The sequence below is a fragment of the Ahaetulla prasina genome, chromosome 2 (assembly GCF_028640845.1).
Source record: "Ahaetulla prasina isolate Xishuangbanna chromosome 2, ASM2864084v1, whole genome shotgun sequence".
In the NCBI taxonomy this organism is placed as follows: Eukaryota; Metazoa; Chordata; class Lepidosauria; order Squamata; family Colubridae; genus Ahaetulla; species Ahaetulla prasina.
In genome coordinates this window covers 190,115,449-190,141,651 of record NC_080540.1, presented here as the reverse complement: position 1 = coordinate 190,141,651, position 26,203 = coordinate 190,115,449, and the positions used below count along the sequence as shown (strand labels likewise).

The 26,203-nt window shown below is 41.5% G+C and overlaps 1 protein-coding gene across 2 annotated transcripts in view; it reads left to right on the top strand.

Moving 5' to 3' along the window:
• Window positions 1-26,203, top strand: part of LOC131193455 (tumor necrosis factor receptor superfamily member 1A-like) — a 49,978-nt gene that overhangs the window by 13,940 nt on the left and 9,835 nt on the right. For both annotated transcript variants that reach the window (XM_058173614.1, XM_058173613.1), the window contains 6 exons: window positions 1,913-2,114; window positions 18,088-18,216; window positions 19,065-19,211; window positions 20,472-20,556; window positions 23,930-24,000; window positions 24,156-24,269. In XM_058173614.1, the coding sequence (XP_058029597.1) occupies window positions 1,913-2,114; window positions 18,088-18,216; window positions 19,065-19,211; window positions 20,472-20,556; window positions 23,930-24,000; window positions 24,156-24,269 (748 nt within the window). The remainder of the gene's footprint in view (window positions 1-1,912; window positions 2,115-18,087; window positions 18,217-19,064; window positions 19,212-20,471; window positions 20,557-23,929; window positions 24,001-24,155; window positions 24,270-26,203) is intronic.

The window sequence follows — 26,203 nt, the reverse complement described above, 5'->3', positions numbered from 1 at the left end:
TAAGTCTGTAGCCTATATTATACCTTATATATTGAATTTTTTCTGTTATATCTTTTTCACTTATTTTAAGCACTAGTTTTATATATATATATATATATATATATATATATGTAGTTCTTTGGTTATTCGGGTTTTCTCCCGCGTAAAATTGGAAGTGTCTTGGCGACGTTTCGACGAAGTCTCATTCGTCATCTTCAGGCTTCAGCTTCGTGCTTCTGGGAGCAAAGCTGAAGCCTGAAGATGACGAATGAGACTTTGTCAAACGCCGCCAAGACACTTCCAATTTTACGCGGGAGAAAACCCGAATAACCAAAGACCTACATACAAATACCCGCGAAAACTTCAGAAAACAAATATATATATATATATATATATATATATATATATATATATATATATATATGTATATATATATATATATAGAGAGAGAGAGAGAGAGAGAGAGAGAGAGAGAGAGAGAGAGAGAGAGAGAGAGAGAGAGAGAGAATGTTATTTTAACTTTCCAGCTGGATATTGTTATAATATAAGCATAGCTACATATGCTATTTTCAGAGCAAACTATATGCTTATTAGAATCAATGTTTTCCTTGATTAGAAGAAAATAAGACGTTGAGTGGTTTATATATAGGTAGTGTGTGACTTACAACCACAACTGAGCCCAACATTTCTGTTGCTGAGATATTTGTTAAGTAAGTTTTGTCCTATTTTACAATCTTTCTTGCCATAGTTGTTAAGTGAATCACTGCAGTTATTAACTTAGTAATATGGTTGTTAAGTGAATCTGGCTTCCCCATTGACTGCTTGTTAGAAGGTCGCAAAAGATGATCCCATGACCATGAGACACTGCACCTATCATAAATATGAGTGAGCTGCCAAGTGTCTGAATTTTGATCACATGACTGAGAATGCCCCAGTGGCTGTAAGTGTGAAAAATGGTTGTAAGTCATTTTTTTTTCAGTGCAATTGTAACTTCAGTCACTAAATGAATTGTTGTAAGTTGCTGTATCATGCTAAATTGTAATTTGATTCTTTTACTTTGGGTTTAATATATTGTGTGGACTAATTCAAGAAAACTTGGTTTAAATCATGGTTTATTATGAGCCACATATAAATTTAATCTATTTTATTGGATATGAACTGAAAACCCATATAAATAAAACAGATGAGGAAGTGTTTTTACAAAATGTATGATCCCAGTCAGTGGTGGGTTGCCCCTGGTTTGGACCAGTTCGCAAGAACTGGTAGTAAAACTGGTGGGAAGCTCCGCCCACTGACCCCGACATCATCAGGAATCTTCTGTGCATGCGCGCGCCGCCCCATTGCGAATAGGAAGTAAAGGTAAGTAGAACCCACCCCTGATCTCAGTGCTCTTGCCCTGGTTCACACCAGGCTTAATTGATTTGCCTATTCTTTCACAGATGAAACCTTTGCAGCCTGGGACACCATACAACCTGCAGTTGCCCATTTTGTTGTGTAGGGCTGATAGATTCACTTTTTGTTACATTGGGTTAATTGTAGAATATTAAGACAGATGTTATATTAATTAGAGGAGCGTTCTAGGTTTAACAGTGCATTTTTCCGCAAATTGAATTTAATTTGTACTGGTCAGTCAGAATAGTTTATATGCTAATTGTTACAATGAAGTAACCAGATTTGCCTGTTGGAAAATGGAGAATTTTGTGCAATTCAACAAAGCGAATAATGGCTGCTTATTTTTTAATTGCCCTTTTTATAATGCTCTATCCCTTAACTGAATTATCAACAAACTGAATAATACTATTACTCTCAATGTGAGAATATGTATTCTAGAATCCATTGCCTTAAAGAATATGTCTTTGTGGAGGGTCTAAATGATTAGGAGATGATCAGCCTTTGATGAAAATTGCCTTACTTTCACTGCTATTCTTCACAGGTAATTTTAATCCTGATTCACTTGCGAATTGGGGAGTCCTCGGCAATACCGCTCATTTCTGAGCCCAGGCGAATCCATGGGGTTTTAGCAGAGAAACATGCCTTCGTTCACTTGAGTGGAAGAGAGAGGAGGGGTATTCAGTGCCAAGTTGGGCACTACCTTCATCCAAATGGAACTCATTGCTGTATTAAGTGCCACAAAGGTATTACTCTAATTTATATTCTATTCATTTGTTTGTATTTCAGTATTTTCAGGATTCTTACCTCTGAAAGATGTTATTTGGCATTTCTTTCTTTTAAACTTCAACTCACATGTATAATATTGGTGGAAAATCTTTTGTAGCAACTGACAGCTTTCCAGTGAAGAAGGAATAGTGATATCCTTCTTGTGTATGTATATCATATAAGAGAAAATATTAAGTATTAATTATTAAGTTATACATGTATGACTGAGTTCACACATTACAGTACATTTAAATATAGCGCAGTTATTTGGTTAACCGGTAGTAAAAAAAAAAAGTGGATTTCACCACAGATATGAACTATTAATTTTGTGATTTATTCAACAAAACATTACTAAAAAATTTATTTTGCACAATTTCATCTTTGGACACACTATGAGTTTGTGCTAGTATACTATATGTTGGGATGGGGGCAAAAGTGTGTTAGCTTGTACAGAATAGCACAAACATCCTCAGGGTAAACTTGAGGTATGTTTATGCTTATGACATTGTTACCCCAAATATGCCAAAACTGACAGGTTACTTTAAATGAGGAATGCTGTATTTGCCATGGTAAGACTAACCTACAAGTTCTCTGTCTTATGTGAAAATATCCATTCTAGTGGGTAAGAACATTTCATTTTGAATTGAAAAGGGATCTTAATAGGTGGATGAAAAAATGCTAGGTCTGTGGGGAAGAATTAGTATAGTGAGACTGAATATTGCATTAAGATTGATACAAATCTGAAAGCACTGCCTGTTGCTTGCATTTAATTCTTTTATCCACATTTGAACATTAATATATTAAACTTTTATAGAAGGAAGAAACATCAAAGAAATTGTTGTCCATGTTATAGCTCTTATATGGCAATGCTGCTTTTAGTTTTCACAATTATAAGAATATAATTGACTCAATGACATCGAGCATACATTTTTAACTTCAATTATGCATTGGAACGAAACTGATTCCATTGGACTGGGCTCAACTTAAAAGTTTTTATTTAGCATGTTTGAGCTCCTGGCAAGTTCTTGGTCCTAACAATAGTTGGTATATAATAAATTTTCCAGCTTTATTGAGCAGAATATTAAAAACTGTATAATTCTTATAAGAATAATAAGACAACTTATATTTTATAAATCAAGACAACTAGAAAGAAGAACAGTTTTTTCCCAAATGCCATCACTCTACTAAACAAATAATTCCCTCAAACTGTCAAACTGTTCACTAAGGCTGCATTACTATTTACTATTAGTCTTCTCACCATTCCTATCACCCATCTCCTCCTACTTATGACTGCACGATTGTAACTTTGTTGCTTGTATTCTTACCAATATATTGATATTGATTGTTTCCTGATTGCTTATTTATACCCTATGACTATCATTAAGTGTTGTACCTTATGATTCTTGACAAATGTATCTTGTCTTTTTATGTACACTGATAGCATATGCACCAAAGACAAATTCCTTGTGTGCTCAATCACACTTGGCCAATAAAGAATTCTATTCTGTTCTGTTCTGTTCTGTTCTGTTCTATTCTAAGAAAATAATGCTTTGAGGTAATTTTTATTTTAAATTGGCTAGTAATGCTTTTAAAAACAAGCAAAAAAGGAATTCTTACTCTTAATCACTTAATAAGTGACAATACTTCTGAATAATTGGATGGATCAGTTGACTTCTAAGTTGACTAAATAAATACATTTTATAAATACTGAATAATAATATATCCACTTTGGTATGCCCATCATTTGGCCACAATGGCTTCTAAAACCCCAAAGGTAAAAGTGTGTTTGAGAAAGAATTCAATGAACACTGAGAACTGAAACCATAATTTCTTAGTATCATAAATTTTAAAAATAATTTTGGACACTATACTAGAAATTTAGTATAGTGAATTGGAATATCCTGCATTGCTCAGTGTTTAACTTTCAATATATTGAAAGAAAAGTGATATGGATGGGGAGAAACAGGCTCAAGCTCAATCCCTCCAAGACAGAGTGGCTGTGGATGCCGGCATCCCGGTACAGTCAGCTAAATCCGCGGCTGACCATCGGTGGCGAGTCATTGGCCCCGATGGAGGGGGTGCGCAACTTAGGCGTCCTCCTGGACGAACGGCTGTCTTTGGAAGATCATTTGACGGCCGTCTCCAGGAGAGCGTTTTACCAGGTTCACCTGGTGCGCCAGTTGCGCCCCTTTCTGGACCGAGATGCCCTGTGCACAGTCACCCACGCACTCGTGACGTCTCGCCTGGATTACTGCAATGCTCTCTACATGGGGCTCCCCTTGAAGGGCATCCGGAGGCTGCAGTTAGTCCAGAATGCGGCTGCTGGTGATAGAGGGAGCCCTCGTGGCTCCGTATAACACCCATCCTGCGCAGACTGCACTGGCTACCTGTGGCCTTCGGGTGCGCTTCAAGGTTTTGGTGACGACCTTTAAAGCGCTCCATGGCATAGGGCCGGGTTACCTACGGGACCGGCTACTGCGACCAGATACCGCTCGCCGACCGGTGCGCTCTCACAGAGGGACTCCTCAGGGTGCCGTCAGCGAGGCAATGTCGTCTGGCGACGCCCAGGGAAAGGGCCTTCTCTGTGGGGGCTCCCACCCTCTGGAATGAACTGCCCCCAGGACTTCGTCAGCTTCCGGACCTTCGGACCTTCCGCCGCGAGCTTAAAACATACCTATTTAACTGCGCAGGACTGAGTTAGTTTTTAGTTTGTGGGTTTTAACTTGGGTTTTAATTTTTTATATTTTTAATTATTAGGCTTTTGAATAAGTTTTTTAATTGTTTTTAGAATTGTATTTATTGCTTTTAAATGCCTGTAAACCGCCCTGAGTCCTTTGGGAGATAGGGCGGTATATAAATATAAACAATAAATAAAATAAATAAATAAATAAATAAATATATCATTTGCTTTTTAAAGATTTTAAGAATTGTAAGAAACATTTCAAAGGATTTATAAATTTAGCCAAGTTTTTTCAGATTTATTGGGCCCTTCTGAAAATGTATAAAAAAGATTATCAATATTCATCTCAATCTTTTTTGGCTTTATAGTGAAGGAATGCCCATGTTGGGTGCAACATTGTCTAAGTTCAATTCATTATTTAGAAATTGAATAGTAACAATTTGTATTAATATAAAATCAAGTCTCTGAAACTATGGAATGGCAGTGGAATTTAGAAATTTGAATGTTTGTGTTTTTTCTTTTTTCTTTTGTTTTTAATTCTTTAGTTCTTTTCAATTTCTTTTTTTCCCCTTTTTGGTTATTTTATCAAAGTTATACTTTGTGTGCCTATGTACCTTTCTGTTTGTGTGTGTTAAAAAAACTACAGTGCTTTAAAATTCAACAAAAATATTTTCTAAAATGAAACAATAAGCAGGAAAGATTTAATAAACCTAAATAAAGATGGTCTGAACTTAAGGTGTGAAGGATACATACAGGGAAGTGAAGGTATAGACTTAATTATGAATGTAAAGGCTAAAATGTATGTCAGGAAACATGAATTTTGTTTCATATTATAGGTTGTTAGTATGTATGGAAGGAGGAATTCATAAATAGGTTACATTTCAATTAATGGCAGTAATGAAAGAGCCAGAATGAATTTTGTGGATAATTGTGCAACATTTTAAATGAAAGTTAGAAAAAAAGGGGTATCTGGTTGTTGTTAGGTGGGACAGGAATAGGTATAGAGAGAACAAAGAAAAGAGAACCAGGGGAAAAGACCAGGCTATTGAAAATACTAGAATGAATGAGAATAGTGACTATTGACAGGCTTAGAAAAAGCATAATCATTTTGGAATATTTTTTTAAGTGTACATACATACTATATGGAAGAGAAATGAATATAGCTTTAGCAGGAATTAACAAATCTGAAAGAAAGTAATAAATCTAAAAACATAAAAAACACAAGACATAAGGATAATGAGAGATTCTGAATGCAGGACTGATCATTATTTATTTGTCAGGAGTGGATCTTGTGGGAAAAAATAGAAGTAGAATAACTGCAGGAAAAAAAATTCTGTAGGAAAAAGCATAAGAAGACAGATTAATCTAATAATGAATGGAAATGAAATGAATCAGGACTTGAATACTGCTTAGAAAAGACAAAAATGAAGTGCCACAGAAGTGTTACTTCAATGGGAAAAAGTGACAGAATGTTTGAGGAGGATTACTATAAAAACAAGTATGAAAGATACAGGTAATTCTTGACTTATGACTACAATTGAACCTAACATATCTGTTGCTAGGCAAGACAATTGTTAAGTTACTTTTGCCTCATTTCTTGTCACAGTTGTTAAGAGAGTCACTGTAGTTGTTAAATTAGTAATATGGTTGTTAAGTGAAAATGGCTTCCCCATTGACATTGCTTGTCATAAGGTCGTAAAAGGTGATCACATGACCTCGGGACACTTCAACCATCATAAATATGAGCCAGTTGCCAAGTGTATGAATTTTGATTCCATGATAATGCAGTGGTCATAAGCATGAAAAATGATAATGTCACTTTTTTCAGTGTCATTGGAACTTCAAATGGTCACTGAATAAATGGTTCTAAGTCGAGGATTACCTAAATAATTTTTATGCAGAGAAAAATAGTAGCAAAGAATGCAATCAAAGACAGCAAAAAATTATTGAAATTAAAGGAGGATGAGAAAATGTAGAATAGTTTTGATAAAAATAAAAATGGTTTTGATAGTGAGTGAAAATGTGGAGAATCACAGAAACAACTTTGGAGAAACCATGTGGTGACATACAGAAAAATATTTTAATGCTGAACAATGTAGAAAACATTAAAAAGAAACTGAAACTGATTCATCCTTAGTTCCCTGGGCCATAAGAGAGAGAGAAAGGGGAAAACACAGTGAGGCTTTCAAGTTTCTGTGACTTTAGCCAATATCTATATAGTAGAATACTATCATTCTTGTGCAGTTTGTTTCCTGATTCAGTCTACCTCAAATAATTGACAGTAAAGAGCCTTAAGAGGAGCCTCCAGAAGATAATAAAAATAAAACTGTCCCAACTAGTGAACCCAAAACAAGAAAAAACTCTCGGGATATTTGAATTCCCAAAAGTAAAATTTTATTGGAGACACATACTGGTACTGAAGAAACAAAACCAGTTCTGGTTTTCCCGAGCAAATGCTTGCCTAGTTCAGGGGTCTGCAACCTTGAACACTCAAAGAGCCATTTGGACCCATTTCCCATAGAAAAGAAAACACCAAGAGCCATAAAATCTGGGTGGCCATGGCCAACTCAACGTCATTCACTCCCACTCAATCACATGACCCCCTAGCCATGCCTACCAAGCCAGTCATTAGGGCAGAGAACCAGTTGTTAAAAAACACCGGGAGCCACAAAAACCTTTTGACATCTCTCTCTTTCCCCACTCTCTCTGTATCTCTCTCTCTCTCTGTCTCTTCTCTCCCTCTCTATCTCCCCCTCCCTCTCTCCCCCTCTCTCTGTGTGTCTCTCTATGTCTCTCTCTTCCCCTCTCTCCCTCTCTATCTCCCCCTCTCCCCCTCTCCCCTCTCTCTCCCACTCTCTCTGTATCTCTCCCTCTGTGTCTCTCTGTCTCTCTCTCTCTCCCCTCTCTCTGTATCTCTCTGTGTGTCTCTCCCCTCTCTGTATCTCTCTCTCTCTCTCTCTCTCTCTCTCTTCCCCTGTCCCTTTCTCTCTGTATCTGTCTCTCTCTGTCTCTCTCTCTCCCCCCTCTCCCTCTCTATCTCTCCCATCTCTTTGTATCACTCCTTCTCTGTGTCTCTCTATGTCTCTCTCTCCCCCTCTCTCCCTCCCCCTCTGTGTCTCTCTATCTCTCGCCTCCTCTCCTCCCTTTCTCCAAGCCAGCCCCCTTTTCCCACTGTCCTTTTCCCTTTTCCCACTGCCCTGAGCTTCTTAAAGCTGCGGCCGGGAGCTGTGGGCCCATCTCCCTTTCCATCCCTTTCCCTTTCTGTCATCCCATCCTCCCAGATCCCATTCCCACTCTGCCAGCCCTCGTCTTAGTGAGGCTGGCGTTGGTCGCAGCCAGGTCAGGCCAGTGTCTCAGGGCAGATTGTGCATCTCCCCAAGCGACTGAGCACACTCAGCAACAAGGGCTGCAAGAAGCTCCAGCAAGAGATGAGGCGCCGGAGAATCAGCCCCAGCCATTTCTCCATCCCCCGCCGTCACCCTTACCTTCTCAGGTGAAGAGTGACTGGGAAGGAAAGGCAAGGGGCAGGGCTAGCCAGTGGTGGGTTCAGCCACAGCAGAAGGCCCAAAGAGCCACATGCGGCTCTGGAACCGCGGGTTGCCGACACCCGGCCTAGTTAAACAATAGTTTCCCCTTCTCCCCACCCTGGGTCATCACATTGTCCAATTATGAAGTGTCCTTTTGTTGTGGGAACAGCCCATCTTTTTCTCAAGAACCTGCAATGGTAACTTTGATGGCTTCCCTACTCACGATCTCCGCATACATTCACCACATTCCATTTTCCCCTTCCCTCCCCCCCCTTCATTGGCAAGTTGAAAAGCATTAAGTTTTGAAAGAGGGAAAGTGGGTCAATCTTGACATTCTGGCCCCCTGAAGGAAAAGAGCACCAGGAAAATATTAAACATAGATTAATTATTATCATTTAGGTGGTCTTAACTTTCACTAATCTTTTCAGTTGCTGAGGGTAATTTGCATGGAACCTTTTTACTAACTTATCTGTGCAAAATTAAGGGCATCTATCCACTCGGCATCAGCTGAGGGATATCCCTTCCAGTGCACTAAGTATTGTAATTTCCCTTTAAAATACTTTGAGTCCAGTATCTTCTTTATCTCATAGTGTTTTCCTCCCCTCCCCTCCCCTCACACCCCCCCCACCCCCAACACGGGAGTCGAAGGCTTCTCCTCAACTGGCCTTAACTTGAATCTTCGGAAGGGCTTCTATAAGGTATGGTGGAACACTGGGTGGACTCGTCATTTAGGTAAATGTAATTCCACTGTAACTGGATTTATAATTTGAACAATTGGGAATGGACGTATGTATTTGAAACCCAATTTCTTACAAGGTTGGTTCAGCTTCAAGTATTTAGTAGACGGGTATACTTTCTCCCCAATCCTGAACTTCTTCTGGTTTGCTCTTTTCCAATCTACCTGTTTCTTTCATAATCCCCTGGTTTTATTTAGGGCTTTCCCCAAGCAGCTTTCAAAGGTATCCATCCATTCAGCTATCATTACTGAGGTGGAGGATTCCCTTGAAAATTCTGACTTTGGTACAAACTCAAATCCTGTGGTTATTTTAAAAGGGGTGAATCCAGTGCTACTATGCACCAAATTATTATAAGAACTTCTGTGAAAGGTAGGAGCTCGGCCCAGTTGGTTTGCTGATAGTTTACATAGCAATGTAGGTATTACTCCACTGTTGCATTGTTCTGCCATTGGTGCTCGGATGGAACCCAGAACTAAGTCCCTGAGCTGATCCTATTTGCTTTTAGGAACTCCTGCCAGAACTTTGCTGTAAAGTGCACCTCCAGTCTGAAGTTATGTACCTTGGGACTCCATGCAGCTGTTAGACGTTTTGCACGAACATTTTGGTCAGACTCTGGGCTGAGGGAAGTTTCAGACACACAATGAAGTGTGCTTGTTTTGAAAACAAGTCAACCACAGTCCAAATTACTATGCTCCCATTACTCTCCGGCAATTCCACTAAATGAAATCCATGGTGATTTCCTCCCATGGTCTGCTGGGGTTGGCCACCAGCTGTAGCAACCCAGGAGTCTTCCCTGGCAATCGCTTCATGGATGCACACCCCGGGCAACTGGTTACGTAATTTTCCATGTCTTTCTTCATCATAGATCACCAGAACTATCTTTTTGCCAAGCAAAGGGTCTTTACAAACCCAAAATGACCAGCCGGCTTTACTTCATGGCTTCTTTGTAGGATCAGGGTCCTCTGGCTGGCTGGAACATATAGTTTATCTCCTTTCCATGCCAGGTCCTCCCCCATCATCAGTGTTGCAGAAAAACAAGCCATACTTCAGTCCTTATTTCAAATTTTTCATATTCGCTACATAATATTGACTTGGTCTATTATGAATCCCTTTCCAACAAATTTCCCACAAGAAGACTTGTCTCTTTTGTCAATCTATTATTCCATTGTACTGTATGTATTGCATTAAAAATCTTGCCAAATTTCCAGCAAACTGGATAATTCTTAAAAGACTTGGATAATTTCAAAGTTGCCAGCAGTACTGATACTGATATCTCATTAACTTCAGAAAACCTGGACTTGGCAAATAAAATAGAAATTACCCTGACCCAGATACAGACTACAACAAATAATAATTCTAGCTTATTATACCAAACAAAATTATTGCTGCAGGCAGTGGAACAGATTTTTGGAGACGCTCCTCTTTATTAGAAAATGAGTCATATAAGACTGCACCTCTCTTCCTCTTTAGGCTCCTATACACATTGCAGAATGATTCTCATCTCAGCACCAGTCTTTAGCATGTATTTCATGGTCTTGAGGATGCTTTGTTTGTTAAATTTGTTTGTTTATTAATAATTATGATTTGCTGTTTTTACAAGGGACTTGGCTGCCTGAAGCTCTTTCTCTTAATGGTTTTGTGGCATTTTTATTAAGAGCGCTCCTGGATCTTGGGAAAGGCAGGCTCCCAAGTAACTTAAGAATCTCCAGCCAGGCACCAAGGGAGATGAGGGAGGGGGATTTACAGAACTCTTGGCTTGCAATAGTAATGAAAATGGAAGGGACCTTAAGGTCATCTAGTCCAGTGATGGCGAATCTTTTCGACACCAAGTGCCGAAAAGGGAGCGCACACACGTGCCGGCACCACCAAGTGCCGAAAAGGGAGTACTTTGCGTGCGCACTTGTCTGGGCTGAGACCAGAAATAGGAGTTGCCCAGGGGGCTTGTGCACGCAGGAAAATGTATTTCTGCTTTCCAGCGTGCGCATGCACACCGGCCAGCAAGTCTTCAGGTTACTACCACGCATGCGGTGATCAGCTGGCCAGTGTGCATGTTTACGCTGGAAAACAGAAGACCAGCTCTGATACAAGCACAAAGACCAGCTGATCATTGCACACACATGCGTGGCAGGGCCTCTGGTGGCTCAGACTGCTAAGACAGTCTGTTATTAACACAGCTGCTTGCAATTACTGCAGGTTCAAGTCCCACCAGGCCCAAGGTTGACTCAGCCTTCCATCCTTTATAAGGTAGGTAAAATGAGGACCCAGATTGTTGGGGGCAATAAGTTGACTTTGTATATAAATATACAAATGGATGAAGACTATTGCTAACATAGTGTAAGCCGCCCTGAGTCTTCGGAGAAGGGTGGGATATAAATGCAAATTAAAAAAAAAACTTGGAAGAGGAACGGGTGATGCCCTCTGTGCCGGGCAACATGGCTCCGCGTGCCACTTTGGGCACGTGTGACATAGGTTCAGCATCATGGATTTATCCTAACCCACTACTCTCACAAGAGTATTTCTGATAAATGCCTATCCAGTCTCTTCTTAAAAGCCTCTAGTGACGGGCACCCACAACTTCTGGAGGCAATATAGATTTAAAACCTCTTTAAAAAAAACACTGTTCTGATCAGCACAAACCTCTCCAGGCAAAATCCAAAATGGGGTGGGGTGCGATGGTGGATTTACGGAATTTACAGAACTGCAGTTGCTTTTAAAAAAACTCACTTGCCACTAATTAGCTTAACAGTCTCCAGACAGCCACCCAGGAGATGGGGAAGGGATTTACAGAACTCTTGGTTTTCAATACTGTGTTTCCCTGTCTTATTTTCTTTTGTGCCCCAAATAAGCACTTCAGTTTATTTTTCGGGGTGTGTTTTTTTTTATCACAAGACCTGGCCTGGCCTGGCCTGGCCAGGCACCCCGCCTCCCCACACACGCACAGGAGGCAGCAACCATGCAGAAGCCAACTGCACATCGAGTACATATTAGATAATATATATAAGTATAAGCATGAATTGAATACTTAAAGTGAATATAAAGGGAACATTAGGATAGGGATGGTAGGCACGCTGGTGCTTTTATGTACACCCCTTACAGACTTCTTAGGAATGGGGTGAGGTCAAGAGTAGACAGTCTTAGGTTAAAGTTTTTGGGGTTTTGGGATGAGACCACAGAGTCTGGTAGTGTATTCCAAGCATTAACAACTCTGTTACTGAAGTTATATTTTCTGCAATCGAGTTTGGAGCGGTTCACTTTAAGTTTGTATCTATTGTGTGCTGGTGTATTGTTGTGGTTGAAGATGAAGTAGTCATTGACAGGTAGGACATTGTAGCAGATGATTTTATAAGCTATGCTTAGGTAAAGGTAAAGGTTCCACTCGCACATATGTGCTAGTCGTTGCCGACTCTAGGGGGTGGTGCTCATCTCCGTTTCAAAGCCGAAGAGCCAGCGCTGTCCGAAGACGTCTCCGTGGTCATGTGGCCAGCATGACTCAACGCCAAAGGCACACGGAACGCTGTTACCTTCCCACCAAGGTGGTCCCTATTTTTTCTACTTGCATTTTTACGTGCTTTCGAAACTGCTAGGTTGGCAGAAGCTGGGACAAGTAACGGGAGCTCACCCCGTTACATGGCAGCACTAGGGATTCAAACCACCGAGCTGCCGACCTTTCGATCAACAAGCTCAACATCCTAGCCCCTGAGCCACCACATCCCTTAAGCTATGCTTAGGTCATACCAAAGGCAGCGTAGTTCTAAATTTTCTACACCCAGAATTTCAAGTCTGGTGGCATAAGGTATTTTGTCGCAAACAGAGGAGTGGAGGACTCTTCTTGTGAAATATTCCTTGTACACTCAATTGTATTAATGTCCGATATGCAGTGTGGGTTCCAGACAGATGAGCTGTATTCGAGAATTGGTCTAGCAAATGTTTTGTATGCTCTGGTTAGTAGTGTAATATTACCGGAGAAGAAACTACGCAAGATTAGGTTTACAACCTTTAATGCCTTTTTGGCGATGTTTTTACAGTGGGCTTTATCACTTAGATCATTTGATATGAGTACTCTAAGGTCCTTGACAGAGTGAGGGTCATCTACAAGGTCATGTCCACTTAGCTTGTATTTTGTGTTCTGATTCTTTATGCCAATGTGTAAGACAGAGCATTTGTTGGTTGAGATTTGGAGTTGCCAATTTTTTGACCATTCTGACACAAAGGCAAGATCTTTTTGAATGGTAGCAGCATTGTTGGTAGTGTTAAATAGTTTAACATCATCGGCAAAGGAAACACAGTTATCTTTTTCTTCTTCTTCTTCTTCTTTTTGTCTGTAGCGTATTGCAGTGTATCACCCGGGATCTACTTTGACAGCAGCAGGGCTTGGGGATGGTCAAACCCCATTTGTGGTGTGGCCGCCATGATACCATGGCGAGGAAGGCGGAAGGCAATCCCACCCACCAGCCTGGCGGGGCGGGGTTGGAAATTGAGCAGTGCCAAAAACAGCTGAAAGTGTGGCGTTCAAGCCCTGGAAGATTGTGGGAAGTGCATGCTTAGAAGCAACAAATAACAAGAATTGCAGGCAACGCTGTGTCTTTAAAGTACCGTATCTTCCAGGGCTTGAATGCCACACTTTCAGCATTTTTCGGTTTCCCACCCCCACCACAGCGGTGGGAAAGGCAGAAGGCAATCTCCCCCACCAGATCAGATCAGACCAGACCAGCCTGGCAGAGGTGGGAGGTGGGGAAAAAGCATTGCTTCAATCTTCCAGGCCTTGATTACACAAAGGCCATTTGCTCTGGAAGAGAAGCAGGGAAGAAGTTTCTGTCAGGAGAGGCCCAGCAGTCAAAACTTCAGCACCACACTTTCAGCTGCTTTTGGCACCGCTCGTTCTCCCACCTCACCTCTGCCAGGCTGATCTGGTGGGTGGGATTGCCTTCCCCACTGCTGTGGTCTGTGGCCACGCCACAAACGGGAATTGGCCATCCCCCAAAACTCGCCACTGTCAAAGTAAATCCTGAGCGCTGTGCTGCAATGGATAGACAAAAAGCACAGCTTTTGTTTGGAGAAGGAGGAGAAGAAAGTGGGAAAGCAGCCAAGTGAGAAGTGCCCCCCGGCCAGGAACTGAAGCACTGCCACTGCCGCAGCAAGACAGAGAGAGACAGCAAGAGAGTGATCCGATCCAACGTGTGTGTGTGTGTGTGTGTGTGTGTGTGTGTGTGTGTGTGTGTGTAACAGAGAGCACACGATCTGATCCAACCTCGGAGAGTTATACCAAGGCTGGAGGCAATGTGGTCTCTCTCTCTCACACACATACACACACACATACAGAAGTCGGATCAGATCGTTCTCTTGCTCTCTCACCTCACCTTATGGTGGTGGCACCAGCCATGCTCTCCACAGCGGCCTGCACTGCTTTATCCTGTATCCTCCACCACTGCCTCGCTTCATTCATCTTTGTTCTTACCCACTTCTTCTCCTTGTTCGCCACCACAACTGAGCAGGAGGTTGACCGACACACTGATGCGGCACTCACTAAGTCAGGCAGGAGGGGGTGGAGGAGGAAGTGAGAGGGGGTGCATGAGGTGATGCCCCAAGCACCCACAGGTGAAATTTACTTACCTTTGCTACCGGTTCACAAATGTGAGCGCACGTGCACGCTTGCTACACTTGCACATGCCTCCACACTTGTGCAGAGCCTTCTGCGCATGCTCAGAGGGTCAAAAATGGGATGTGATGACCTCCAGGCGGATGGGCGGAGCTTCCTGCCTCCAGCGCTGCCAGTTCGCCCAAGCCGGATAGAACCAGCTCAATTTCACCACTGCATGCACCTCACACCGGCTTATCTGAGGGCTCTTCAGCCAGGCCACCCATGCCAAATCCTCACCCCACCCTACCCCAGGGCAGCCATATCCCTTCACTAACCTGCTTTACAGCTCCGTATTACTCCGCTGCATGCAGGGGAACAAAAGTAGTTTGTGGGATTACAGTAAAAAAAAAGTTCAATCAGACCTTTCAATTTCTCTCACACACAAAAAGATCTCACAAAGTTGAAATTTTAACCCACTGGAAAGCAGGTTAGTGAAGGGATGTGGCTGCCCTGTGGTGGGGTGGGGTGGGGTTAGGGCTTGGCATGAAGGCCTGGCTGAAGGGCCTTCAACATTGCGAAACGCATGCATCTCCTACCTCACTTCGTCCCCCCGCCTTGCTTCGTTCTTCTTTGTTCTTCACAACTTCTCTTTGCTCGTTGCTGTAACAGAGCAGGAGGCTGAGCGACGCACCAGTGTAGCAGCCACAAAGCAGGGCTTTGGCGGGGTGGAGGCCGAAGCGAGGTGGGGGATACGGAGCTGCTCCACACTGGGTGCGGGTGCTGTACCTGAGCATCCTGCAGCCAGGCCATCAACATCCTGACAACTGCTTCGTCTTGCGGCTGCGAGCAAGAAGAAATGAGCTTGCTTCCTGGATGGGGTTTGTGGAACCAATATCACAAGGCCAGACAGTTGTCAGGACGTTGATAATCTGGCTGCAGGACCCTCGGGTAAACCAGTGCAGGGTGTGTGGGCAGCTCCGCACCCCCTGCCTCATTTCATCCTCCACCCTCCCACCCCCGCCCTAGCTTGATTTTTATGCCTGTGCCTTGCCCCACCTCGTACAATCAGATGCTGGACGGAGCTTAACTAGGCCTTATTTTGGGGTAGGGCTTATTTTAGGCGTGAAAATTGAGCCAGGACTTGTTTTCAGAGTAGGTCATATTTTCGGGGAAACAAATGTATTTGATTCTGATTTGCATATAATGTTATTGAACCCTATCTCATGACCTGTAAATTATGGTTTGTAGCTGAATACATTGAACAAATCCAGCCATGTCTGGTTTGTTGAATAAACAATAGTTAAACACATTTATTGCAATGTGTTAACCCAGTCTGGGTATAGATTCAGCTGGGACTATTTGTAAGAATAGATGAGAGCTTATGTGGGAACATATGCTTATAGATGTGCTCGTAACAACTAAAGCATTCTTGCCCTCCCTTCCCCTCCTAAAATCTGCCAGTTTTAGGTTAGAGGAAACTATTAATCCTTGGCACTGTTCTGCTGGAGGAGAGTTATTTATTGACTAGAAGCCTTACATAGACATCGATTTTCTACTGGCTTATTCTGATTTCTTGTCAGGAAATTGGAAAATACACTGGCCTCAGAGCTGGGTAACTACATAGTTCAGTTCTCTCCTGATCGTAACCTTGTTCAGCAGATATTGAAATATAATGAAAGCAATTCCAAGGAGGAAAAAATGGCAGTCTACAGAGGAAACATGCTTGACTGTATCTGTTGTGACCCAGGTTCCCAGACTCGGACTCCTGGAGGAGGATGATTCAGAGAGTGAGGAGGAGGAGCTGGCAAGGCCTGCTTCCCCTGGGCCCTCTCCCTCCCTGGCACCCACCCAGGAGGAGGAGGAGGAGGAGGAGGAGGAGGAGGAGGAGGAGGAGGAGGAGGGGCTAGCAAGGCCTGATTCCCCTGGGCCGCCTTCTGATTTGGCAACGGCCCAAGAACAATCTTGGCTCGATGCGAGACTGTGCAGACGTGACTGGTGCGCACAGCAGAGAAAGCTTTGGGACAAGGTCAGGGAATGATGAGTCATGGAGCGACACCCACAGGGGATAAAAGCAGGAGGCAGAGCTTCTTGGCTTTTTGTGTTGGACAAAGCAGTGAATTTGCGTGGGCAAACTGTTTCATGGATGGAAGAATCTGTTTGTGAGTGACTCTTGCTTTATCTATAATTTTCTAGTTATCTCCAGAGATTTTGGCAGGCGTGTGGGGAGACGTGGCCAGAACATCTCTTTGCCAGAAGGAATCCAGCCAAGTGTAAATAAACTTGAAGAAGGCCTTTGACTGACTTTTTGTTGGGAGGGGGAAACAGAACAATATAAGAAATATTGGGATGGGCTGAAAGAGATTGCTCAGTTCAGATTCAGTCCAATTAATTTCATAGTCAAAAAGAACTCCCAAATATTCAATTTATTTTGTTTAATCTCTGAATGAAAGATTCAGGTTTGTCAGTACATATTAACATATCTTTTACAATTAAGGCTACCTCCATATTTCTTTCCTCCATTTTTCAAACAATAGTTTTTTCTGTTTCCATCTTCAAAGTAGTTGTACCCTATTACTGATTTTCAACTACTATGCTTTGAATGGGTTCCAAGAGCCACAAAAGATGCTTGGGGGGTGCTCAAGAGTTTTTGATTGACAGCACTAGCTGTTAACTTCTATATTTTGCCTCACAACAGTAGTTCATGCAGTCATCACTACCTGCGTGATCTATTGGGGTTGCCTGGAAAATTACTCAAAACACTCTTGGTATAGAATGTTCTTGGTGGGTTTGACATAACACTTGTGCTCTTGGAACATTGGACAATTGGAATGGATTGCCAATATGTTTCCACGCATACTGTAATTCCAACAGCTGGTTTTGAACTATCAAGCCCTGCCAGCTTAGCCCCAGGACAGGACCACCCTTTCCAAGCCGAATCAATTTACTTGGCATGTTCATTAAGTGAGAAAGTCTTGGTTGTTCATAATTTCTGTGAAGTCAGGGCAGTAGTGCTGTTAGAACCTTGATTTTTGGCATCCCCCCCCCAAATTAGATTGCCTTCTCTTATAATAGCATTCCAGAAGATAGCCAAAACAGAGTTCTTCCTGACATGTGCTGGCTGTGGTGGTGGTTTGGATGTATTTCTTGTCTATTATAAAACCTTGGTCAATTTATAATTGTCCATTTATCATGATTTTTGACAGTATTTAGTACATTTATTTTAAATTCAGTCATAAACATTTTATTTTTGATGTTATTATTGTGAAAATGTTAATTGTTTTGAATTGTAGTAAAGTCTCCTTGATAGATTCAGTATACCTAAATATAATAAATAATAACAGTTACAGTACATCCTCCATTTTTATATTATTTGAAAGTTTCAGTATCAATAGTTTTCTTATTCACTGGTGATTTCCTTTTACTTTCTAGGAACTTATCTTTCAGAACATTGTTCTGGGCCAGATAAGGCACCTAGATGCTCTGTGTGTCCTGAAGGTGCATATATGCCTACAGAAAATTATTCACAAAAGTGTTTTGCGTGCCAACCATGTCGCACAAGTAAGTTTAATTTTGTATATGGTTAGATTAAAAATGAGCACTAATGAACAAAGTAAGCATTAGAACTTTGTGTATTTATTTGTGTACGTATAGCTGTTGGTGTGTGTATATTTTTATTGCTATTATTAATGTTATTCATTAGGTTTACTCTGTTTTATTATAATATCTGCATCCATATGTTCTGTTCTTGATCAGAGTCCTGTACAATAAAACCAAATTATAAATTATATTTATACATCGGAAAAGGGGAGGGGAGGGGAAGGGCAGGATAGGGCTAAAGCTGGAGTCAAATGATGGATAAAGATAAAGTGGTCAGGAATCATGTTTAACAACAGTCTGCTAAAAATGCTCATTGGCACAGATTTTTAGAGGAGGAAGCTTTATATGGAGTTTTATGGATCTTTTTTTATAAATTCAAATACGTTTTTATTTATTTATTATTTTATTAGATTTTATTCCACGTTTATTATTTTTATAAATAATTCAAGGTAGCGAGCATGCATAATACTCCTTCCTCCTATTTTCCTCACAACAACAACCCTGTGAGGTAGGTTGGACTGAAAGAGAGTGACTGGCCCAAGGTCACTCATCCGTTTCTCTGGCCTTAAGGTAGGACTAGAATTCATTGTCTAGGTTTCTAGGCCAACACTTTAATCACTACACCAAACTGGCTTGTAAATTTATATTTTTAATAGTATGAAATGTAAGCATTAGAACTATTTTACAAGTTAAGCATTGCATACAGAAATAAAAGCCTTCAAGTTTGGTTTGATGTTCAGACTATTCTGCTATCATAAACAGCAGTATGATCTCAATAGAAATACTCAGCTTTTCCTCACTCTTCACAGGCTTTCAGCAAATAATAAAGATCAGTTGTACCAAGTCTGAAAACACTGTGTGTGGTTGTGACAATAATCAATATAAGACTACCAGAAATGCGGAATTCTTATGCAAGAATTGCAGTGACTGTCATAATGGAAAAATCAGACAAGACTGTAAGCATAAACTCAAAAAATCAATATAACAATTTAAACCTGACTCCATCTTCATTCATGTCATCTATGATAATACAGTATGTTTTTGTTCAGTGTATGTATTTGCTTGTTGTCAGAGCTGATCTTTTCCCATTTCCTTCTTATTTTTATCTGGTTATCTGTGACCCAACTTTTATTAGTTAACATGCATTGTATGGTACCACATACTGAATTAAAAACAGCATTTAGCAGAGAAAGTGATATAGAAAAAGAGATAACTTCAAATTATGTGTAATTATTAAGGAATGAGAGTAGAGCTATACAGAAACAAAAACCTGCTTCAGAGCCTCTGGAAGTTCTCATGTAACATCTGTCTGCAACCCTTTAAATCAAAGGAATATTTTTCTGGGATCATGCTACAGCTGTGAAATTCCGGGAAAAGATGCAGCTGATTTAAAGCATTGGAGAGCTCAAGTCTTGAGGGACTCCTTCATTTTCTTCGTAACAATACTACTACCACTGCCATCTTCAGGGATGCTTTTTGACTTTTTGCTTTTTGATGGAATTCTTTGGTAATCTTCCATCCTAGCCCGGATAACTAATTTTTGAGTCCAAACTATGAAAGTCAAATGCTATCATTAGCTGCAGAAAAGAAGTATTAGTTTTTTTCTTTCTGTTATTTTGAATATATGTGAGGAAGACCCCCCTTCCCTTTTTATAATTTTTAGTACAATATCAGTTCATCCTAAATTTCAGCATTCTTATATTATCTAATTTCAGACCTTCTGTGTTTCATTATTTCTCAATTGCATTCTCATATCATTGCTAATCTTTTCCTCTGGTTTTGTCCCCATCTCATAATTAATTCTAAACTGTTTCCTCAAGTTGTCTGTCTTTCCAAACATCTTCTAGCCAGTCCCTGTATAGTACCCATCACCTTACTTCAAACTTCTTTCATTCAGAAAACAAAAGCAAAAATCAAAGCTATCATAATGATCCCTATTATTATATTTTAATAGAAAAATTAATATTTCTTCCACTTAATCAAATGCTCCTGCTATTTTCTTCCTGAAAACTATTTCCAATTTTCTTTGGAAATTTTATTTCTCATGTTACTACTTCCCAATCTAGCCTACACTTTGTTTCTTGGTTCATGCAAATGTTAATCAGAACTGTCTGTTTAATTTTTTGGGACCATCTCAGGTTGAGTATTTATTTGGATATAAGAGGCCCCAGCTTATTATCACTTAATAATTATTTGCTTTTTCTGCTGTTTTCTAGGCACGTCTGATAGTGATACAATATGTGAATGTGACATAGGATTTTTTCTTAAGGAAGATCAGAACAAATGTCTTCCCTGCAGCAGGTGGGGAAATGTCATTTATCTTGTAATACATGTGGGAGTAACTCCTGGGTTAGATGTAACTGTAGGCCTTGTCTCTGCACTCCCAGCTGATTCATCCTCCTGCTTCCATGCTCATTTCCAGTGGGTCTCGACTTATCAGGGCTTCCAAGCTGATCTCTGCTCTAATCCTTTGTACAGTGGAATGGATGTGTCATCATGTGCTTACCAGTTAACAGAATAACAGAGTTGGAAGGGACCTTTGAGGTCTACTAGTTCAATTCTCTCCTCAAGTAGGAGAACCTATACCTGATGCAGTCCATGGGCCAGATCTGGGCCGCGATAGGCCCAGAGTTGTCCTGCAGGGCCGTCTCAGAGACAGTGAGGGACCAGCCTGGGCCGCCCAGCCACACCCACCCAGTTGGCTGTGATGACCAGGCCACGCCCACCCCAGCCCTCCAAGGGCAAAATCCTGATAATGGGATTGAGTTTGAATGAATGAATGAATGAATGAATATTTTAATTTGTATACCGCCCTTCTCCCGAAGGACTCAGGGCGGTGAACAGGCAGATAAAATACAGATACACACAATAGTTAAAAACATCCCTTAAAAAAACTAATTTAAATTTGCCCAAATGTTAAAATAACACACTCCCCCATAAAATTACAAAACTTTAAAAACCCATCAAATTCAATTAAAATTCAAAGGTAAAAATCAAGCTAGTCCAGCCATACGAAATAAATAGGTTTTAAGTTCGCGGCGAAAGGTCCTAAGGTCAGGTAATTGTCGAAGTTCGAGGGGAAGTTCGTTCCACAGGGTCGGAGCCCTCACAGAGAAGGCCCTCTCCCTGGGGGCCGCCAGTCGACACTGTTTGGCTGACGGCACCCTGAGGAGTCCCTCTCTGTGGGAGCGCACCGGACGATGGGAGATAGAGGCCGGCAGTAGATGGTCCCGTAGATAGCCCGGTCCTAAGCCATGGAGCGCTTTAAAGGTGGTAACCAATACCTTGAAGCGCACCCGGAAAACAACAGGTAGCCAGTGCAGTTTGCGCAGGATAGGTGTTATGTGGGAGCTCCGAACTGCTCCCTCAATAACCTGCGCAGCCGCGTTCTGAACTAGCTGAAGTCTCCGGGTGCTCTTCAAGGGGAGCCCCATGTAGAGAGCATTGCAGTAGTCCAGGCGAGAGGTAACGAGAGCATGAGTGACTGTGCATAAGGCATCCCGGTCCAGGAAGGGACGCAACTGGCAGATGAGGCGAACCTGATAAAAAGCTCTCCTGGAGACGGTCGCCAAATGATCTTCAAAGGACAACCGACCATCCAGGAGCACGCCCAAGTTGCATACCTTCTCCATCGGGGCCAATGACTCACCCCCAACAGACAGCCGCATCTGCAGCTGACTGTACCGAGGTGCCGGCATCCACAGCCACTCCGTCTTGGAGGGATTAAGTTTGAGCCTGTTCCTCCCCATCCAGACCCGTACGGCTTCCAAACACCGGGACAGCACTTCAACAGCTTCACTGGGGTGGCCCGGGGTGGAAAAGTACAGCTGAGTATCATCAGCGTACAGTTGGTATCTCACCCCAAAGCCACTGATGATCTCACCCAGCGGCTTCATATAGATGTTGAACAGGAGGGGTGAGAGAATCGACCCCTGCGGCACCCCACACATGAGGCACCTTGGAGTCGATCTCTGCCCCCCTGTCAACACCGTCTGCGTCCGGTCAGAGGTAGGAGGAGAACCACCAATAAACGGTGCCTCTCACTCCCAACCCCTCCAGCCGGCGCAGCAGGATACCATGGTCGATGGTATCAAAAGCCGCTGAGAGGTCTAATAGGACCAGGGCAGAGGAGTAACCCCTATCCCTGGCCCTCCAGAGATCATCCACCAGTGCGACCAAAGCTGTCTCCGTACTGTATCCGGGCCGGAAGCCGGACTGAAACGGGTCTAGATAGACAGCTTCATCCAGGTACTGGGGTAGCTGACATGCCACCACACTCTCTACAACCTTCGCCATGGAGCGAAGATTGAGACTGGCCGGTAGTTCCTAAAACAGCTGGGTCCAGGAAGGCTTGAGGAGGGGTCTCACCACCGCCTCTTTCAAGGCCGCAGGAAAGACCCCCTCCCGCAAAGAAGCATTTGTAATCCCCTGGAGCCAGCCTCGTGTCACCTCCTGAGTAGCCAGTACTAACCAGGAGGGGCACGGATCCAGTAAACATGTGGTGGCGTTCAGCCTACCCAGCAACCTGTCCATGTCCTCGGGAGTCACAGGATCAAAGTCATCCCAAACCACCTCAACAAGACGGGTCTCGGAACCCTCGCCTGGATCTACCCAATTTTGATCCAATCCGTCCCGAAGCTGAACGATTTTGTCGTATAGATAACCGTTAAACTCCTCAGCACGCCCTTGTAGGGGGTCCTCCCGCCCCTCCTGTTGAAGGAGCGAGCGGGTCACCCGAAACAGGGCGGCCGGGCGGTTATCTGCCGACGCAATGAGGGAGGAAACGTAGGAATGCTGCCCTATACCATTTCAGAGAAATGGTCGTCCAGTCTCTTCTGAAAAATCTCCAGTTGTCCTAGAGTAGTGGTGCTAAAAATAGTTGGGGAGCTTCATGCTTCTCTGTTTTTCATCTTAATCTGTTGTTAAATTGTGAAAATGTACATTATGGAATTATCGAGTTCCAGTTTTGAATGTCCCTCCTCTGTACAGCTCAGCTGTTTCAATTTACATTATTTACACTATTTCAGTTTACTAGGTCAGCTGTAATTTAAACTTGCCAACTTCAAGATAGGGGACAAAAGTGTGACAGAAAAAAGCCATGTATATCTTTTTGCATGCAAACAAATGTGAGACAGACACAGAGGAGTCTGAAGCCTTGACTCTACTGTTGCCAATTACCATACACATGCCCATCTTTCCTGTTAAAAGAGGGGTTACATTCCTGTAGCACAATCACTTGCAACTAGTAGGTTTTATTCTGGGTCTAGCTACATATAATGAAGAAAATATGGGTTCCTAATTCTAAATGCAAACCTAGAGAGCAATAGTTGCTGATTGGGACCTGCAGTCTTGATTTGAATTCTTAGCACTTCTTAGCTCTCATGCACAAATGACTCTTTACTCTTATTTTAATCTTTTTTTTTCATCTGACATTTCTTTAATGGGACTCAAGCCCAAATCTAGCGGGACTGGAGAAGGATTAATTCTCTTTTGCTCTTGCTTTCAGAAACATGCACTTGCCAAGATTATGTACATTTTGACATTTTAAGTGCCAGTTGAATGTTTTGAATAATTTAATTCTCCTTATTCTGGGTATAGATTCAAAGGATAGTAAAATAAGAAATGCTGTTGAATGTTATCAGTAAGTACAGAAATTTCTGATTTCATCTTCTAGCTGCGATAAGGAAGATTGCAAGGAACGCTGTAAAACAGAAATGGTAATTAAAAATTCATCAAATTCCACAGGTGAGATTTGAAATAAATTATTTAATATTTTAACTTGATTACCACCATTTACTTTGTATCACATTTTCATCTTTGCTCTAATATTCTGTTTTTTCATTAACATTTATTTTTGTATCTTGTCCAACAACATCCAACATGGTTTTTTTTTCATTTAGAACTCATATCTGTCCTCAGTTTCCTGACTGTCATCTTCGCAGTTGGTTTTGTTGCATTAACATTCAAAGCCATCAAGAAATATTTTCCAGAAAGACAGTACTTCTCTTCCTGTAGTAAGTATCATTACTTGCTGTTAGGTGCAAAGTGACTGATTTCATTGACTAATTACAGATCTAAAGCAATGAATCATAATTGGACACAGTGAAAGGCTATCAACACAACTTCTTGTAGTATTGATGAATATATGCAAGAAAGTGAAGGTTTAATCACGAATGAAATGGCTATGTCAAAAAGTATGGGTTTTTATCTTATAGATTGTTACGATTGCTTATGAAAATAATAATCTGTATTTAAGTATTGAAGATTCACGCTGCTTCAATCACTGAATTCTAAGTGGCTTATATGTTAAAAATAATCATGGAAATTGGGAATAGTAACAAGAGAGCATACGCAAACTGCAATGAGATTTACTGTTTATGCTAAAATGTTTGAGGTGTTTGGCAGAATTATGATTGTCACTTCACAGTTGGATACCAAGTATTCATTTTTTTTACTTTTTAGTACGTTATTAATATTTCAAAATTTATATGTTATCTGATTTAGAGAAAGGATAAAATGCATTGTTGTGAGAGTTGATAGGAGTGACAGTTATCAAAAGAGTCAGCAGATGAGGATTGTCCATCTTTTATAAAGAAGGACACATCCAGCCCTCTATTAAGGAAATGTGAGACAAAATGGACAACAGCTATATTGCCCTAAATTACTTTTATGGAAGGATTTGCCTTTGAAAGTACAGCACTAATAAATATTATTACCCAAATCCCTTGGATTAACTGTTTCAAGTCCAGACTGCAAAGATGAAAGTGACATTACATATGGCCCTGGGAGGAATTTGTACCAGTATGCTAACCCATCTTGTGCTTGGTCTATGACTTAGCATCTTCTTTGAATTTATGGACCATAAGCCATGGTTTTGACGTAGGATCAGGGGTGAAATCTAAAAATTTTCCCTACCGGTTCTGTGAGCGTAGCTTAATTGGTGGGCGTGGCTTGGTGCTCAGATGACTGGGTGAGCGTGGCCAATAACAATAAATAATAAAAATAGTAAACAAAGTATAAAAAAACAATAAGAGGTACCAAAAACCAACTTTTACACTTTACACACACACAACACAACACAACACAACTGACTCACATGCAATGTAAAAGTAGCTGCACTTCACACTTCACACAGCCACAAAAAGCTCAAAAATCAACTTTCACACTTTACACACACACAACTGACACACACACACAAAATACCAAATACAGCTTTCTGAGATTTTGTGTGTTTGTGTAATTAGAGTGAAACACTACAGAAACACACCAAATCTCAGAAAGCTGCACAAATATTTTATTTTATTATTTTATTTTATTTTATTTTATTTTATTGTGGACTTCAATTCCCAGAGTTCCTCAGCCAGACAGCATTAATCACTCAGTGGTGAAATAGATTAGCTAAATTTAGATTAGTTCAGTCTGGTACTAAAAGCGAAACTGGGGCTTTCCGGCTGTGAGAAAAGCCATGAGGTCGATCAGTAATCAGGTAAGTGTCTTAGACTCTTTTAAAAGTAGTTTTTCTACATGTTTTCTACAGAAAACATGTTTTTTAAGGTTCTGCTGATGAGGAACTCAGGTGAGATCCCCAGAGTAGCCTTTAATTTTTTATTTTTTATTTTAAGTTTAAAGGTTGCCGATCTCAGCTGAGGGGTGGGATCCTCAAAGGCTTTTTTTTACTTTTAAAGGCGGCTGAAGCAAAACCTTCTTTTAAAAGTAAAAAAAAACCCTCTGCTGATAGTGCAGCTCAGCAGAGGCAGGGGGGCGGGGCCAGGGATTTTTGCTACCGGTCCTCCGAACCAGCAGCTGCCATCACTACCGAATCGCGCGAGCCTGTCCGATCCGGGAGCATTTCACCCCTGCGTAGGATGTTTTGTAAATTCAGCCTTTGATGAAAGGCTGAATTCCACCAGTTCCACCAGTAAAATAAACATAATACTGTATTTTATCT